This window comes from Rhododendron vialii, chromosome 10a (assembly GCF_030253575.1).
Source record: "Rhododendron vialii isolate Sample 1 chromosome 10a, ASM3025357v1".
Classification (NCBI taxonomy): Eukaryota; Viridiplantae; Streptophyta; class Magnoliopsida; order Ericales; family Ericaceae; genus Rhododendron; species Rhododendron vialii.
The window spans coordinates 15,595,462-15,614,011 of NC_080566.1; the positions used below are offsets into that span (position 1 = coordinate 15,595,462).

The 18,550-nt window shown below is 38.4% G+C and overlaps 1 protein-coding gene and 1 long non-coding RNA gene across 2 annotated transcripts; both read right to left on the minus strand.

Annotated features, from left to right (window-relative positions):
• Positions 1-7,890: 7,890 nt before the first annotated feature.
• LOC131304020 (uncharacterized) lies at positions 7,891-8,409 on the minus strand. The gene is made up of 3 exons (XR_009192284.1): positions 8,308-8,409; positions 8,112-8,209; positions 7,891-8,024 (listed from the first exon to the last, which is right to left on the minus strand). It is a non-coding gene; the product is annotated as an uncharacterized LOC131304020 (long non-coding RNA).
• Positions 8,410-13,682: 5,273 nt separating this feature from the next.
• On the minus strand, positions 13,683-14,123 carry LOC131302936 (uncharacterized). The gene has a single exon (XM_058329729.1). It carries the CDS (start codon positions 14,121-14,123, stop codon positions 13,683-13,685), a length of 441 nt encoding a protein of 146 aa, XP_058185712.1.
• Positions 14,124-18,550: the final 4,427 nt, after the last annotated feature.

The following is an 18,550-nucleotide window of genomic DNA, read 5'->3' on the forward strand; positions in this document are numbered from 1 at the left end:
CGACGGACTACTACACTGAGATTCCATACGTCTTTGAGATATCCCTAACCATTCGTGTGTTAAACTAGAAGAAGTATTTAAACTCATATTAATTTAGCAAACTACAACAACTGTTCAATCATCTAACGACTTGTCGACTAAATGCCACAAACAACTTCCTCATTCCATACCATGCACCATAGAGCCTCATTTCATAAAACTTTCCATTTTGATTTCCAAAACAATTTAAAGAAAACTCAAGACCATTACGGGTCAAGCTCCGTTGATTCGAGCTTGAATACCGGAGTCCGTTGATTTGTGCCAAAATATCGGATCCGTTGATTCACTCAAGAATACCGGAGGATTGTTGATAAAAATCCTCTTTTCAAAAGTCAAATTTCTTTCTTTAAATAAACCATGATAGAATCAACCGTTCATTCCCTTTTTTCAACAGCCACAACCTCAAGCAACAAACAGTCCAAATATCAACATAAACTTCTAAGGTCAATCATAATTCTTTTCATCATGCGAGACATTCAATTGTGTTATCACCCCTTGCGTCATAGTGAGTTCACTCCACCTGGGTTTCCGCATTACCACACTTTGCGTAACGGGCCCTCTAGAGTCCTCGCATTACCACACCTTGCGTTGTGGGACCCTCTATTCAAGTTCTCAATTTAAGCATACACACACACACATCATCAATCGATATGCAAGCAGACAACTTTCCCTAGTTCACATTCTTTCATTTATCCTCACACAAGGCAATATAAACTTTGTAAATATGTCACAATGTACATTGACGAATACTCTAGTTATAGTTATTCCTTTAAGTCTATCACAACGTCCTTTGTCACGTACCGAACCCAATAATAATCTCATGACACACCACCAGTTAGGTCCTAAACTAGAATCTTATAGAACGAACACCAAAGGAATTTAGAAGGCTCCACGAAACAATTCATGAGAGTATAGGTTACCCCACTCTCATCCGGACCTCTAGGTAAGTCCCTATCGTCCAACTAAGCATCCCATGTTATACCTTTTAGCCTATGATACTCGATAACCTCTCTACTGTATGTTTTTCAATCCACCAATCACCATATCGTACCATAGCACCCAACACGGCTACGCCGACCATCCTAACATGCCATAGTGCCTAACGTGTCTATGTCGTTCACCACATCATACCACAATCATTCCCAAGTACAATCAATCTTATTAGAAGTATTTCGATCCAAGCGTTACCAATTAAGTTACTATTCTTTCTTTACTAAAGGAAGACCAAGGAGATGAGGGTAACTTGGATTAACCAAGGGTACTCAATTAAACATGCTTGAAACAAGTTAGGAGGTGTCTGAAAGGGTCTAGAAGCGATCGGGAGTCAAAACAACCAAGGGAAACACAAGACAACAAAAGCTGTCCAGAGGAGAGGGCGATTGATCCCCCCATGACCAGGGATCGATCCCTGAGGCTGCTGGACCCGAGAAAAACAAAGGGGGATCGATTCCCCTTGACTAGGGATCGATCCCTAGGCGATTTCGGGCAATTTCTGCAGATTTTTGATGGCAATCAAGAGCGCAAAGGAGGATGATTAAGGCTCTATTAAAGCATGAAATCAACTCATAAGCACATAAAGTGAATAAGAAATCCCTACCTCGAAGTGTAAACATGAAGATCTAACCCAAATAAGCAAGCCCTAGCTTTCCAAGCTCCAAATCCTCCAAGAACGAGTTCTAGCACAAACCCACGCGATCCAGGGCTCAAATCACGCTTAGGAGATGGATTGAGGGTTAGATTCATGGGTTTCAAGTGATTGATGAAGTTTTTGGGTGGGAGAGTGGGAAAGAGTGAGAGAGCCGGAGAGAGAGAGGGAGAGAGAGAGGGCCGAGAGGTAGAGAGAAAGAGTGAGAGATGGGTTTTTGTTCTCCTACAACACACACACACCCCTTATATACTAGCACCCAAGTCAATTACACTCACACTCTCTCAAATAACAATCCTATCATTTGGGCCCAAAATCAAATAAACTCACAATTTTCTCATTTGTCCAATACTTTAGCATTTGTAAAACCTTTAAATCATTTTCATAAAAATATGGGTCTCTAAAGCATCTAGAACCAGTACTTAAGCCATGGTTTGTTCCACTACACCAACTGTTAGGACCACGGGTCACGATTTCTCTATGTTGGCAAATTTCAAGAAAAAACACATATTTAATTGTATCCCTAATTATTGAGTTGTAATTTCTTTTTATCTTTTCTAAGCATAGCGAGTCTGTATAGGATTAGAGTGGAAGGAATCTTCTTTTGTAATTGAGAGTGAGTGTTTCGTATGGGTTAAAAAGGAAAGAAGTATTATTGGGTGGAAAGGAATTGGTGCTCACGGAAAGATTAGCGACACATGGTAAGATTGAATTACCATTGATCAGTAAATATATTGGAAGACTTTTTTAAGCCTCGGCATCTCCAAGGCTATATAGAAGGCTTTTTCTATGTAAGGATATGTGGACATCTAAGGCTATAAATAGGGAGGTGTTTCATCCCTAGGGCCGATCACGAAGAAGAAAAAAGCCGCACTTTTTATTTGGAGCAAAGAAACTTTCAAGAGGGGCTCTTGCTTTTGTATCTTGGAGTACATATTGATCTATGGATCATTGAGCGCAAAATCCATCTCCAACAGGTTTCAATATCATCTTCAACCTATTTCAGAAAAGCCTTAGATGAATTCCTAGGCAAGTTAAAGTCCTTCGGTGGATTTTCGAGAGGCAAACGGAAGGCTTGTGGATTCAAGGCAGCGGCGGTCAAGCACTGGGTGTGGTGAATGTGGATTTGGCAAGTAGATCTTAGACTCGATTGTGAGGATTCAAATCGTAGGATAAGATTACTTGTAACTACACAATATTTATAGTGCTTGATTCCTTCCCATGGTTTTTTTCCGTTTAGGGTTTTCCACATACATCGTTGCATTCGTTGTTTGGTTGCTTTCGTTTGTGTGATTTGTTTAGTTATTGATTGATGAATCGTTGATTGAGATTTAAAAATAGCAAATCTATAAACCTAGGCGAGCTAGGAGTTTTCAATGGGTGTAAATATCGTCGTTTTGGTTATGGTTTTGATAGAATGCAACGGCCTAGATATAGGATGACTTCACGTGAAAAGAATACGATTGTGAATCCTAATCATTTGTGTAAAACCGTTGAAAAAGTTGAGAAAATCAAGACTAGATATATATGGGTGAGGAAGTTGGACTTGAGACATCGAGCGGATTTGTCCACCAACTCTCTAGATGACACAGACTCATCTGGAGGTGTAGACCTTGCCTTTTGAGGCCTGGTCTCGTTTCCGTAGTTTGGGTTGATTTGCATTGCTTATAATGTTCCTAGAGTTATGGGTTGAGTCATTTATTTAGTTTTATTGCTTTAATTCTTTTTTAGGATTTCTTTTTTCTTTTTATTTGCTTCCCAGCTTAATTCATGATTTATAAAGAAAATCCAAAAACAATCATATATTTATTTGTTTTTGAAAACTTAATAATCAATAAATATTTTTGGGCTAAGCATATTTTTGGAGTGAGTAGTCAGCCATGGGCTTCACATAAATGCACATTATTTTTGAATGCATGCACCTTTCTTGTTGAACTCCACTCATGAGTAGAGGTGTCAAATGGGCCGTACCTGCATGGCACGACACGAGCACGGCACGGGCACGGGGAGCACGGCACGTCACGTCACAGGCACGGTATTGGCTTGGCACGGCACGACACAACACGATTGTAGTGGGCCCGGGGCACGTCACGGGCACGAAAGTGGGCGGCACAGCACGGGCACGGCACGAAAGTTGGCCTGGCACGGCACGACACGGTCGTAGACGGGCATGAGCACGAAAATTGGACAGGAACGGCACGACACGGCACGGTTCTAGCAAGACACGGGCATGGGCACGACCCGGCACAACATGGGCACAGCACGAGGCACGGGAAAAAAAATCTTTTTTTTTTATTTTAAAAAAATTAAACAATTTCTATTCGGTGAAAAATATTAGTTTACCTTTTTTTAAAGGTAAACAACTAAGATATTTAATTTTAAAAAAAAAGCAATTTATTAAAAAATCATGTTTTTAAAAAAATTATTTTTTCACTTTTAAAAAATTATCAAATTTTATTTGGTAAAAATATTTGTTTTGTTTTTGTTAGTAAAATTAAATAGGCTTTAGACCTTTGGCTTGCAAATTTAACATTACAATACAAGATAACAAGTAAAATTAAAAAAACTTATCAAAATATTTATGGTGCAAGAGTAATTTAATATGAAAGGAAACGTGCAAAAGTCATATAATATTTACCCCAAATCTAACAAGAAATTTAAAAAAAAAGTGTCAAACAAAAAAGAAAAAAAAATACATAGTAGAAATAAGGGGAAAAAATATATAAATAAGGGTTAGCTGGACAGCCTGGACTAGGACAATAGGACCATTTGTAATACGTTATTTTTTTTAATTGTTAAATTTTACTTCATTAAGACCAAGAATTTCTTTTTAATTAGGGGTTGTAATATGTTATTTTTTTAATTGTTAAATTTTTTTGGCGTGCCATGGTATATAAAAATGCAGCATCCATTGTTATTTTTCTCTTTTCATTGTGAATTGTCCTCTCCTTTTTTTCTTCTGCAAGTTACAGAGTGATTATGATATTCTGAGACCGAGTGTAGACCTTTTGCCTAACATAATTCTCGTGCACTAGCAGGAGCATAAAACGGTAAAAGCTTTTTTAAGAAAACACCTCAAACTATTCAAATGTGCGACAATAAGAATTGAAAGCACAACTGCAGATTGATTGGGCCTTTTACTAAACTCGCTTGTATACTAACCAAAAAGTTGTCTAAGATTTATTAAGTAGGAAGCTAGAAAAGCGAAGAAAAAGAGGGGACGTTCAAAGAAAAAAAAAGAAAAAGAAGGGGCAACCGAAGTTGAATAGCAACTTCGCTCTCTCTCTCTCTCTCTCTCTCTCTCTCTCTCTCTCTCTCAAACACACACACTCATCCCTTATTTTTTATGAGGATGTAGTGAATGCAATGATCTCTCTATCCTTGCCCAATGTCGCTGAGTTTTCAATATGCCAAAAAACCAAATGTATACAATGGTTGCATGTCCGATGCAAGATTAGTTATGCCTTAAGTCAACCCACACATGTTAGGGCAGACTAAAACGACACGACTTAAAACGGCCCGGCTCGGCCCGATCCAACACGATTAAGTAAATGGGCCGGCACATCTTGACAGGATTGAAAACGGCACGGCACGACATGATTTAAGAACACGGGCCGGCACGACATGACACAATTTAAGAAAACGGATTGGCACGACACGACACGATTGAAAACGGCAATGGCACGACACGACACGATTTAAGAAAATGGGCCGGCACGACACAACACGATTTTAGGAACGGGTCGGCGCGGCACCACACGATTGGCAAATGGCACGGCACAGCACAACACGATTTAAGTAAACGGGCCGGCACGGCATGGCATGATTGACAAACGGCACGGCACGACACGACACGATACGATTTAAGTAAATAAAGTAAACGGGCCGGCACGGCACTGCACGAAGCACGGTTAGCACGAAGTGCCGACACGGCCTATTTGACACCTCTACTCATGAGATATATCATGATCGCCACATATACACGTCAGGATTAGAGAGATTTTCAGATTGGATAGTTGGTTCTCATGTCCATTGGAATGTCTCATTTTGTTTCCTCGACGATTGACCTTTTGGCATCTTGGTTGGATACGGTATTCTCCTGGTTCTGTTGAAATATATATATATATATATATATATATATATATATATATATATATATATATAAGACAAAAGTTTATTTGTGAGATCTTAATGCTTATCCGGGCGTTCATCGAGTACAAGACAATTGGGGTGAGGTACTCTCCCTTTGAGCGTTCGAGTCACAAAATGGGTACACTTTGTGAAGGCATTCGTGTTGGACCACTCGCTTAGTAATCGGGGATTGGGTATGAGATACTCTTATTCCCAATATTCGTGTAAAACAGCAGTGGGGTAAAAATATAAAAACACGTGTATTTGTTTGGAAGCATCAACACAAATTGAAATGACAAAATACTCATTGGTTGAGGGGGAGTATTTAATCATTGATGGGGGAGTTATTTCTAAACCTTGAGATGTCATTCGTGTCATCATGCCTGGTTTGACTTCATGGGTGGAAGGGTGGTTGCCATTCTCATTGAACATGAGAAATCTTGTATCCGAAGATGGTGGTCTTAATATTTCTAACGTGTCACACACCCACTATTGTCATAGTCTCATATTGCATGTTGCACTTAATTCTAGATTTATTCATGCTTGGAAGACATACAAGTTCATTCATGCATTTCAAAAATTGAAGTGACATTTATGGATTCTCATGTTTGGGTGTTCATCTCTTGGATTCATGTGTTTGTCTTACTCTTTTTTTTTTGACAAAACAGAGTATCTTTAGTCAGGAGTTACTAGAGCATTTATAAAAAACAACCGAACGCTTTTTAACTCTACTTGTTCAAAAGTTGTTACCCTTTGGGCCTTATTTTTATTAATATCACGTGTGCATCTATGCATATATAGCTTTATCTATTTCTTTATTTATCTCGCAATTCTATTCCATATCACATGAATATCTTCTCATGTTTGGGGATTTGGGAAAATCGTCTCTCTCTCTCTCTCTCTCTCTCTCTCTCTCTCTCTCTCTCTCTTCTTATGGTATTGCTATCTAGACTTCTTTGTCATGGCTCTTAAATTGGTTTCTGTTATTACTTTCGTGCTTATTTCTATATACTTTACCTTTATCATTCCGTGACAAAAAGGGGGAGTAATTTATTTATAGCTTCACGGAATATCTTTTCAGTGTTTGTTTCTGCAAGTTGAATGGGTTATGTATATTTTGTCATAGAAGTGCCAAAGGGGGAGATTGTAAGGTCTATGTTTTGGCAAATCCCATGACCAACATACGCATTGATTTGTATCCGTAAATTGGGTTGTAATTTATTATGTTTCCTTCCTAGAGCATTTGTTTAGGAAGTATTTTGATTATACTATGTAATTAAGAGTGGTAAAGATTGCTAAGAAAATTAGCATGGAAGGAAATCATGTAGCAGTATAATTTCGTGCATATATCAGAAAAGGAAATGAATAAATCACGTGTGTGTGGCAATATGGAAATGTTTCTCTGTCACAGTGCTTGAGCACCTCAAAGACTGGTTATCTACATGCTTGAGCAACCTTCCGGTTTGGTCCAGTAGTCTATTTAGATACAGTTCTGTTGGCTTCTCAATGTACCGAAGATATCAGAGCTGTTTACCTTAGTCTCCAATACTGAGTGACGTTTAATGGTGATTGGTTCTTACCTCTTGGAGTTACACTTGATTCGGTGATCATCAACCTTTCTTCATAAACTCCAAGTGTTCTTTTCAACCATTGTTTCGACTACATGAAACATTCTTCCAGTGGATTTTGGAAGTATATCAGAGGACTTGTGGATTCAAGGCATGCGGCAATCACCCACTTGATGCGGTGTACGTGGATTTGACAAATCAATGTTTGGTCAGTCGGTGAGGATTCACGATTGTTTAAGTAAGATCATTTTTGTAACTGCACAAGGATTACTTTTAGTGGTTCTATTTCCTCCCATGGTTTTTACTCTTTTTAAGGGGTTTTTCATGTATATCATGTGTTCGGTATTGTTCATCATTTATTATTTCTGTTTCTTAATTTGGTTCTTTTATTAATTGGTGGGTTAATTAATAGAAGAGATAGAAACACATCAACTCTATAAACTCTAGGCGAACTAGGAATTTTCACCAACTAAAATCCATTCTCTAGTACATAGTTCCAAAGCTTCTAGAAAATCTCTGAACAATGGATACTAGAAGTCATCATTCATAATAGGAATAATCCAGCTCTCCATTCCCATGATGAACTGAACCCTAGTATTACCAGTGGTTACTCGGAATAGTTCCATTTGCTGAGCAAATACCTACCATATATTAGATTCTATGGTGAGTTTGTGAAATAGACAATTTTGAACCTGGAAAACAAAAATAAGCCAATGTGTGAAACAAACCTGATTAATAGAAGTGGCTTCACTACGAAGATGAGCAAACTGAAAGCCATAGTTTCTATTTGTGTGGGTTGATGGTGCACACGAGGTTAAGAGATAATCTAGATTAACAATAATGAAGAATTAGTTTAGAAGTGAACAGATTTTGAATAATGCAAAGTAGTTTGTTAAAATGTAGTTCTATGTTTATAATGCTCACCAGAGTCAATATTTGCATAGCTGAGTCCATCAGGAGTTCCAGGCAAGTCATGATGAACCTTCCTTAAATTCTAATATAAAACAATGTCGTGAAAAATCCATTTTTTTTCAACACCAAACACTATTCGGCATCTTGGTTGAAGAGTTTTATTTAACCAAAACTTATCCCATCCAGTGCAAAAACGGTTATCTGTTGTATGAAGAGGCCAAATTTTGACTCCATCTATCAGCAGGATCCAAACATCCTTGTTAGCACCTTTGAAGATTTGTTTATAAGCTATGGGAATGTCCTATAATAGGTGAAAGGAAAATACCAATGTATATTTCATAAGGATTAATGTATGTATTACTGAACAATGGGAAAGGAAGAAATTTTCAAAATAATTAAAAACAAACCGCAGATTCGATAGAATCATCAGTATTAATTGTCTTGACAAATCAATAACCTTAATATAAAAAAATAGATTAATCAAATTTGTACTCACTATCTTCAGCCAGTGATAAGAAAGAGGAATAAATAAGTCTATTAAGCCATGCATCAAATATCACGTGGAGAAGTCCATTTCAAAACAAGGCCCATATCTATTGTTCCACTATATGCAGCAATGAACGCAGGGCACACCTCATATAGCAAGTCTCTAGTTCTTGTAGTCGAACATTAAGCAATGGTTTGCAATTGACCATGTGTTGTCTCTAAAGAAACAGTTCTAGTTTTTGTATCAAAATGTGGACGTACAAAAGGTATCTGTAAGTCCATTGTTGAAGCAGAAATCTACCCACCTATAGGAAATTGGCATATCGAGCAAGCAAAATACAATAGAATTGATGACAATAGATATGTTAATCTCTAATTTTTAAATAGGAAAACAAAACGTTGAATGAAGAATTTCTTATACGTAATCTGAATGGTTAGTTTTTGGATTTTGTATTCGTATTTTTGTTTTTTTAGATATAAAGAAACTTTAGATATAAATCTGTTTCAAATAAACCAATATGTGTGTATTCATGAATAGGGTGGTAAAGATCCGTTATATATGATTATGAAAAGATATAAGGAGGAAGGGATTTCTTCAATGCACGAAATAAGGCCCTTTGAATTATTGTTTGCCCTAATTTCAATAATTGTTTTCATGGAGACGACCACAATGCTAAGTTTTTTGTGCATTTATTTTATTTTTTCATGGCCTGGTTGCAGTATTGGGCTAATTAACAAATGTTAAAAAGTTCCAATTTTGGTTTCTTTCTTTCAAGCAAACCTAAATTAATGGGAGTCTGTGTATATTTTTCTAGTTTTTCTAAATTCGAATTGCACTGGAAGAATGAGAATAAATATAAAAAGAATATGAATATGCCAATTAATAAATTAAAATTGTGAACCTATGATTAGTTCAATAAATAAAAAGACTAAAGAGAGAGAGAGGCAGAATTGAGAATCAAAAACCTGAGCACATAATTCTAAATATAAATGACAGCCTTTTGTGGTTTGAGATCTAAAAAATGGACCTAGAAACCCATAAAAATCTTAAATTGGAAACCATTTTTGGAACCAATAGTATAACGAATAATAGAAAAAGAATACGTGGCTGGCAAGTTGATTGGAACAAAATAGCATAGCAAATCGGTCAATAGACATGAAATCTACAACGAAAATAACACACAATGATCTAAACCGTACCAAATCAAACGAAATATTGAAGAGGATGTCAAAATGCAGATTTGAATAACATGGTACATAAAGGTAAATCTAAAGTTGAGCATTTGTGTTTATAGTTCTAAAAAATTGGTTTTAGAGACTGATTAAAACCCTAATCTCAAATTAGTTTAGGAACCAAAAATATTGAAACTAAGAATTGTAGAAATAAATACCTTATTTTTTGATGGATTCGAACAAAGAGTAGACCAAATGGATTGATCGACGGGAATACAAGGGAAATCGTAATAAGAAGGAGCGAAGAGAGAGGGAGAGAGGCGATGAAGGAAGAAGAATGGAAAGAATTTGTAGCCAACGCATACAGCTATTTTTTGTACGCATGGTGGTGTTTGTAGGGTGAGGAAGGGAAAATACGAGAATGACCCTATATATATATATATATATATATATATATATATATATATATATATATATTTATTTATTTATTTACGTGAATCTTTTATAGATTTGGGTACTTGACCTTTATTTTGTTTTTGTTTTTTGTTTTTTTTTTGGTTTTTGGCATTGAGATGAATATTGAATGTGAATTTGATAAATAGTTGAGTTAAAAAAAAAAGATATTAGGGTAAAACATAAATTTTGTAAAGAGCAAAAATAAGAAAAAGTCGATTGTTTTAGCCTATGTAGGTTTGTTTGTTTTAGGGTTTTGTATTTGGATATGGAAGTTATGGTTTCATTTTCTTGTTGGTGTAACTTTTAAATACTTTGCCTAGTATTTAAGTTGTCACGTCCTCGATTTTCAACATAATAATAATTACATTTCTAAATGAAAATCCATTGCGAATACACACTTTAATACCTCCAAAGCTTTCCCATAATCCACCAAGAGTACGATCGAGTTTAAAAGTTTACAATAATGGCACTCCGGCCCCAAATTCTTAGACAATAATCCAAAGAGAGTAAGTTTAGAGGTTACATATTCATAAGTCAAAGAATATAATTGAAATTACGATTACATCTTCAAAAGGTATTTTACAAAAGATGCCATGGTAATTCCTTCGTGTTAGCTTTCAAAATTATAGTCAAATGCACAGCCAGCAGCCCATGTCAATGCCATTGAGAAGTACCTGAAAATAATGATAGATTGAGCTACACTAGCCCAGTAGAGAAATAAATACTCAAACTATATATAAATGGGATGATAGATGCACCGAAAAGAACATAAGCAATGACAAGCTTCCCACAAGAACGAGAGCAAGAATATAGACTTAGGAACCAACGCTGTTCATATACAAATAACTAAACAATCTCTAAAATTCTCCATTTTTATTATGTCACGTGTTAATTTTGATTTCATTTCCATGTATTAAGGACCCTGTGCATCCATATTCATTCCGGCATCACACTTTAAAGTGGATCCATGGCTTTCTTGTGTACTTTCGGGCATTAAGGACCCTGTGCATCCCATTTCTGGCATCACACCTTAAGGTGGATTCGTGGCTTTCTTCATATCGTTCTATCGTTCTCAACTATGCTATCCGTATCACATTTCTTAATAACATCATGCTCCACATATTCCTAGTTCATATCATTCACCATAACATGCCACAATATCCACATAAATGTTTAAATGCTAAGATGATGTATGGACACCACACACACATAAGGTTAGACACGTTTCTTTCTTATAATGAGGGCCCAAGGAGATGGAAATGATCAATGAGTCCTTTGAGTACGAGCAATCAAGCTTAGAGGTGGTTTGAAGACGTTTAGAAGGTGTTAGAAGTGATCGGGAATCAAAACAATTGAAGTGGGAACAACGTGGGCAAAACTGTCCCATAAGCTTTTGGTATCGATACAAAAAAAAAGTTGTATTGATACAGCAATCAAAAAATAGGAATTTCTGATGCTACTGGATTCAGGATAAGGAAATGGTATCGATACAGCAAAAAAGCTTGTATCAATACGGTGACGTTTCGAGCAGCGATTTCTGCAGATTTTCAGGGATCAACTCAACAACAAAACACAACAATCTAAGGCACAAACCAAGCACAAAATCATCTCAGAAACACATAGAGTGTGTAAGAAATCCCTACCTCAAAGCTCAGAAGGCAAAACCCATGAGATAGCACAAGCCTTAGACTCCAAAAGCTTGAACGAACCGAAATACGTCACTCCAAACCCAAACCACCGAGATACGAGCTTAAGAACGCGAATGGAAGGAGGTTTGGAGATTATTTGCCTTGGGTTTTGAGTGATGGGTGAGAATTTCGGTGGAAGAGTGAGAGAGAGAAAGAGAGAGCCGAGAGTGGGAGACGCCAGTAGAGAGAGAGAAAATAGGGGGGATTTTTCTCCCTTACACACACACCCACACAAATATATACTCACATAATTACAAATTGCACATGCACCCCTCTACAAACAATCTTCCCACATTGACCCCAAATCATATAAACTCAAAAGATTTCACATTTATTCAATATTCCAACGTTAATAAAACCTTTAAACGATTTACGAAAATTACGGGGCTCTACATTCTACCCTTTTTAAAGAACTTTCGTCCTCGAAATTTGATAACCATAGTCACAACAACATGCAACTCATCAATATGCAAAAAACCGCAATCACCAATACTATGCAACAATCCAACTATCATATATCCAAAAAGAAAGACTCACATCGATGTTTACGCCGGAAACAAGTGTGGATACTTCTCCTTAACCTCATCTTCACGCTCCCCAGTCGACTCTTCCTTACCTTGGTTAATCCACAAGATTCGCACTAACGGTGTCATTTTACCCCTGGACACTTGATCGCGCGAATCTAGGATATGTATCGGTTCTTCCCCATAAGATACATCGACTTCTAATTCAAGTTTGAACCACTCTAAGAGATGAGAAGAATCCGGTTTGTACTTCTTCAACATAGACACGTGGAACACATCGTGTACTTCTGAAAATTTCGGTGGCAAAGCCAAACGATACACGATTTCACCAATCTTCTCGATAATGTCGAACAGCCTGATATAACGCTGTGAAAGCTTCCCTTTCTTCCTAAAACGAGATAAGCCCCGACGTGGTGATACTTTAAGAAAGACATGATCCCCCTCTAAATACAATAATGGTCGGCGACGATGATTAGTATAGTTCTTCTGTTTACTTTGCGCAGTCAACAATTGTTGGCGAATCACTTTAACTTGTTCAGTCGTTCTCTCTTGAGCTTTCAAAAGGCATTGGCGAATTGCTTTCATATTCTTGGAGGTCTCCTAATCATATCCGGCCTTACTAACGTAGCCTCGCCTAATTCGGTCCAACATACAGGTGATCTACATGGCCTCCCATACAAAGCTTCATACGGTGCCATCTCGATACTCAATTGATAACTATTATTATACACGAATTCAACTAACAGTAAATTTTCCTCCCAACTGCCCTAGAAATCCATGATGCAAGCCCGAAGCATGCCTTCCAAAATCTGCCAAAAGAGTACCGTAAACCTCGGATCTCGATCGAATACGATAGAAACGGAAATTCCATGAAGATGGATAATCTCTCGAATGTACAAATGGCTAAGCATGTCAATCGAATCGGTAACTTGAATAGGTAAGAAATGAGCGGTTTTGGTCAAATGGTCCACAATCACCCATATAGCATCGTGCCCCCTCAGCGACTTTGGTAAACCAGTACCGAAATCCATGGTCACGTTCTCTTATTTTCACTCGGCCACTAGTAAGGTTGTAACTCTCTTGTGGGTCGTTGATGTTCGGCTTTCACTTTTTGGCACGTGAGGCACTTGGATACGACAATAACGACATCCCTCTTTATTCCGGACCACCAAAATTGCCTATGCAAATTGTGATATATTTTCGTTCCTCTCGGATGAATAGCTAACGGAGAATGATGGAACTCTCGCAAGATTTCCTCTCGACACGAAACGGGTATGAACAACTTCCCTTGATAATGTAAGCCTTGGTTGGCGTGAATCATCCACCTTTCTTGAGCATTTCCACTAAGGAACTTGGCACGAAGCCCTTCTGCTTCCTCATTGTGTTGTTGCGCTTCAATGACTTGGCTCGATAGAGTAGATTGAACGGTCAAATTACACAAGGTAACTCCATCCCAAATTTCCTTAAGGTGCATGGCATAGAAGCCCAAATCATTCATCATTTTTCACTCGTGAATTGCTAAACTTGCAAGGTGTGTCGGCTTTCTACTTAACGCATCGGCTACCACATTCGCCTTCCCCGGGTGATATTGCAAATCGAAGTCATAGTCCTCAAAGTGTTCCATCCAACAACATTGCTGCAAGTTAAGTTCTTTTTGGGAGAAAATGTATTTAAAACTCTTATGATCGAAAAAGACCTTAAATCTCTCACCATACAAGTAATGACGCAAACTCTTCAAAGCAAAAACGACATCCGCAAGTTCTAAGTCGTGCGTAGGATAATTCCGCTAGTGAGTTTTCAATTGCCGTGACCCATACATTACTACTCGCCCTGATTGCATCAAAACGAACCCAAGTCCTTCTTTCGAAGCATCACAATAAATGGAGTAGCCAACTCCACGTTCGGGCACAATCGAAACCGGCGCGATAGTAAATCATTTTTTCAATTCTTTGAATGCCAACTCGCATGCGTCACTCCAAATAAAACGTGTCCCTTTCCATGTCAACCTAGTCATAGGTGTCGCTAGACGTGAAAAGTCTCGGATGAAACGGCGATAGTATCCGTCTAAACCCAAGAAGCTACGGATCTCTAACACATTCTTCGGTCATTGCCAATTCATAACGAACTCTACCTTCCCCGGATCAACGGACACTCCACCCTTCAAAACCACGTGACACAAGAATTTGACTTCGCACAACCAAAACTCGCACTTACTACGCTTCGCATACAAGTGATGCTCTCTCAAGAGTTCAAGAATGATAGTGAGATGAGATTGGTGTTCCTTCTCCAAAGGGGAATAGATAAGAATGTCATCTACAAATACAACCACAAAGCGGTCGAGATAGGTACGAAAGATATGTTTCATCAAGTCCATGAATGTTGCCGGTGCATTCGTCAACCCAAAAGGCATAAATATAAACTCATAATGGCCATAGCGTGTACGAAAAGCAATTTTCCGAATATCCTTTCTCTAGACCCTTAATTGATGATAACTGAATCTCAAATCGATTTTAGAGAAACAAGTTACACCCCAAAGTTGATCAAACAAGTCGTCGATTCTAGGCATGGGATACTTATTCTTAATGATGACATGGTTGAGTTTACGGTAGTCGATACATAAATGGAGTGAACCATCCTTCTTTTGCGTAAAAAGTGCCGGTGCTCCCCACGGAGATGTGCTCAGATGAATATACCCCAAATTTTCCAACTCTTGCAATTGAACCTTTAATTCCCAAAGTTTTGCGAGAGCGAAACGATAAGGAGGTATAGAGATTGGCGCGGTACAAGGAAGTAACTCGATAGTGAACTCAACTTCTCTCTCGGGAGGTAGATTGAGTAACTCCTCCGGAAACACATCCGGGAAATCGCAAACAACAAGGGGCAACTCCCCATGCGCAGACGCATCCTCATCTAAAGTCAAACTCGCCAACAAAGAATAAATGGATTCCTGCTCTCGAGACCCACACACGTATGGCTCTAACGGTTCCCGACGTTTCTCGAAGAACTCAAAGCAAGCACCATTAGGTGGACAAATATGAACTTGACGCTTGAAATAATCAATGGTGACATGAAACATAGATAACCAATCCATTCCCAAAATAAGATCAAAACCCGACATGCCCAACACGATGAAATCAAAAGTGAAGCGGCGATCATGAATAAGAAGTTCACGATCCAAACCTAAGGGTGTCTTAACAAATAACGGTGACTTCAGACTTTTAGTTTCTAATTCCAAAGCACACATAAAGGACGCAGCAATAAATGAATGAGATGCTCCAAAATCAAAGAGTACTTTAGCAAAGGAATTTAATAATAAAAATGTACTCCTTAGCACCGAAGCCTCTGGAGCTTGATAAGTTATAAGAGGTGGCTGAATAGCAGAAGTGATAGCAAATGCCCTACCCTGAGTAGTCTGATTCTGAACAAATCCTCCCCTCTATTCCGAATCCTGAGAAGGAGTAAAGGAACTCGCACCCCTTTCATTCTGAGAGCCCTAAACAGTAGTGGTCTGACTGAAATGTGGTTGTTGCTGTCTCTGCATACCCCTGAATGATTATTGGCCAAACCCATGCTCTGACCCCGGTTGCTACACGGAACTCGACTCACTACAAGCGCCTCACTCTCCAAGGACAATCCATGGCTAGATGGCTAAACTCCCCACAAACAAAACATTATTTTGCCTAACAATCTGCACGAAATTGGCCTTGCTGACCATAATGGTGACACGCAGTTGATGACCTAGAATGAGCTCCTCAAACCCCAGAAGAAACAGTCGATGCCCTAACACTCAGTTGGCTTTGAGCTGCTGAAGACGCCTCCCTTGGCCTTTTCCTCCCTTGGCTCCTAAAAGTTCTCGATGAACTAACGGTAAAGGCCGGTTGCCTCGATTCCCAAACTCTCCTATTTCTCTGAGACTCCCTCGGTCGACACTCCTTGCACACTCGACAACCTCGAAATATCTCATCTTGCGTTGAGCAACTACCAACCTCTTTATGGAAGAATGCAAACCCTTCTCGAAGCATTGACATTTCCTATCCTCGGTTGCTACTAGCTCAGGAGCAAATCATGACAAGGACGGAAACCTCAACGCGTATTCAGAAACGGTCATATTACCTTGCTCAAGCTTCTTAAATTGATCCCTCAATTGGTCATGGGATGAGTCCGAAAAATACTGATTCGCAAATAGATCCTTGAATTCGGCCCATGTCAAATTTTCAACATCATGCTCATTTTCCTGAGCCATGGTCCTAGCCGCTCTCTTCGCGTCCTTCCTACTCCCTAGAATGGACTCCCACCACTCACCGGCCTCTCCGACCAGTTGAATGGCCACGATACTCACCCGTAGGTCATCTTCGGTAATCTTAAGAGCGTTAAAGAGCTTACAAATTTGCGCTAGCTAGTGATCGGCCACAAGGGGATCACTACTCGACCCATCGAACATCGGTGGATTCCTACGACTGAACTCTCGTATGGCTACTAAAGCTCGGCTGTCTACATTATCCCTTGGAGGTGGTTGCAAAAGATTAGCCGCTGCAAGTGCCGCGATAATATCCTTAGCAAGCGGATTTGTAACATGCTGAGTTTCTGTTTCCGGTTTGGCCCCCGGCTCAAGATTCCCATTAGGGTTTTCCCCATGTTGAATAACCTCATCTTCTAACGGTTCTGCACGACCACAACCTCGGCCACCCCGATTTCCAGCCCTACCTTGCCTTTCGCGTAGTCTTGGAGGCATCTTACTATAACGATTAAGAAAGAAAACTATCAACCACAACATTATCTCTATGAGGTCAAAGCCCTGAACTTTCCAACACGGGCTAACAGCTCTACGCCACTCTATGATAATGTAAATGCAATGCCACAAAGTTCCATGAATGTCAATCACACAAGCACACGTATGCCAAGTAAAGAAAAACAATAATTTTTGAACCCATGAGACTAAGTCTCCCCACGGTCTCGAGGTATTCTAAACCTATGCTCTAATATCAAGTTGTCACATCCTCGATTTTCAACATAATAATAATTACATTCCTTAATGAAAATCCATCGCGAATACACACTTTAATACCCCAAAAGCTTTCCCATAATCCACCAAAAGTACGATCGAGTTTAAAAGTTTACAATAATGGCACTCCGGCCCCAAATTCTTAGACAATAATCCAAACAGAGTAAGTTTGGAGATTACATATTCATAAGTCAAAGAATATAATTGAAATTATGATTACATCTTCAAAGGGATTTTACAAAAGAGGCCATGGAGAAATTCCTCCGTGTTAGCTTTCAAAAGTATGGTCAAATACATAGCAAGTAATCCATGTCAATGCCCTTGAAAAATACCTAAAAATAATGATAGGTTGAATTACACTAGTCCAGTAGAGAAATCTATACTCAAGCTATATATAAATGGGACGATAGATGCACCGGAAAGAACATAAGCAACGACAAGCTTCCCACAAGAACAAGAGCAAGAATATAGACTTAGGAACCAAAACTGTTTATGTACAAATAGCTAAACAATCTCTAAAATTCTCCATTTTCATTATGTCACATGTTTCGATTTATTTCCGAGCTTTAAGGACACCGTGCGTCGATATTCATTCCAACATCACACTTTAGAGTGGATCTGTCATGCCCTTGATTTTTCACATAATTATAAAGGATTTCCAAAAATGAAACCTCACAAAAATCCATACGATACTCAAACTAATATAGCATTCCAACTTCCATAATCTCACTTCAACATCCAATGGTTCCTAAAAGATTACATCAATGGCTCAATGGCCCAAATTTACATAAATACAGAGTATCGAAAGAGTTAAGGATTACAATTTGTCATAATTAATGATTACAAATTAAAGTTAGAAATACATCTTACAAAATAGATTTAAAAAGATGGACAACTAACTTCTCATTGTTAGCTTTCAAAAGTAT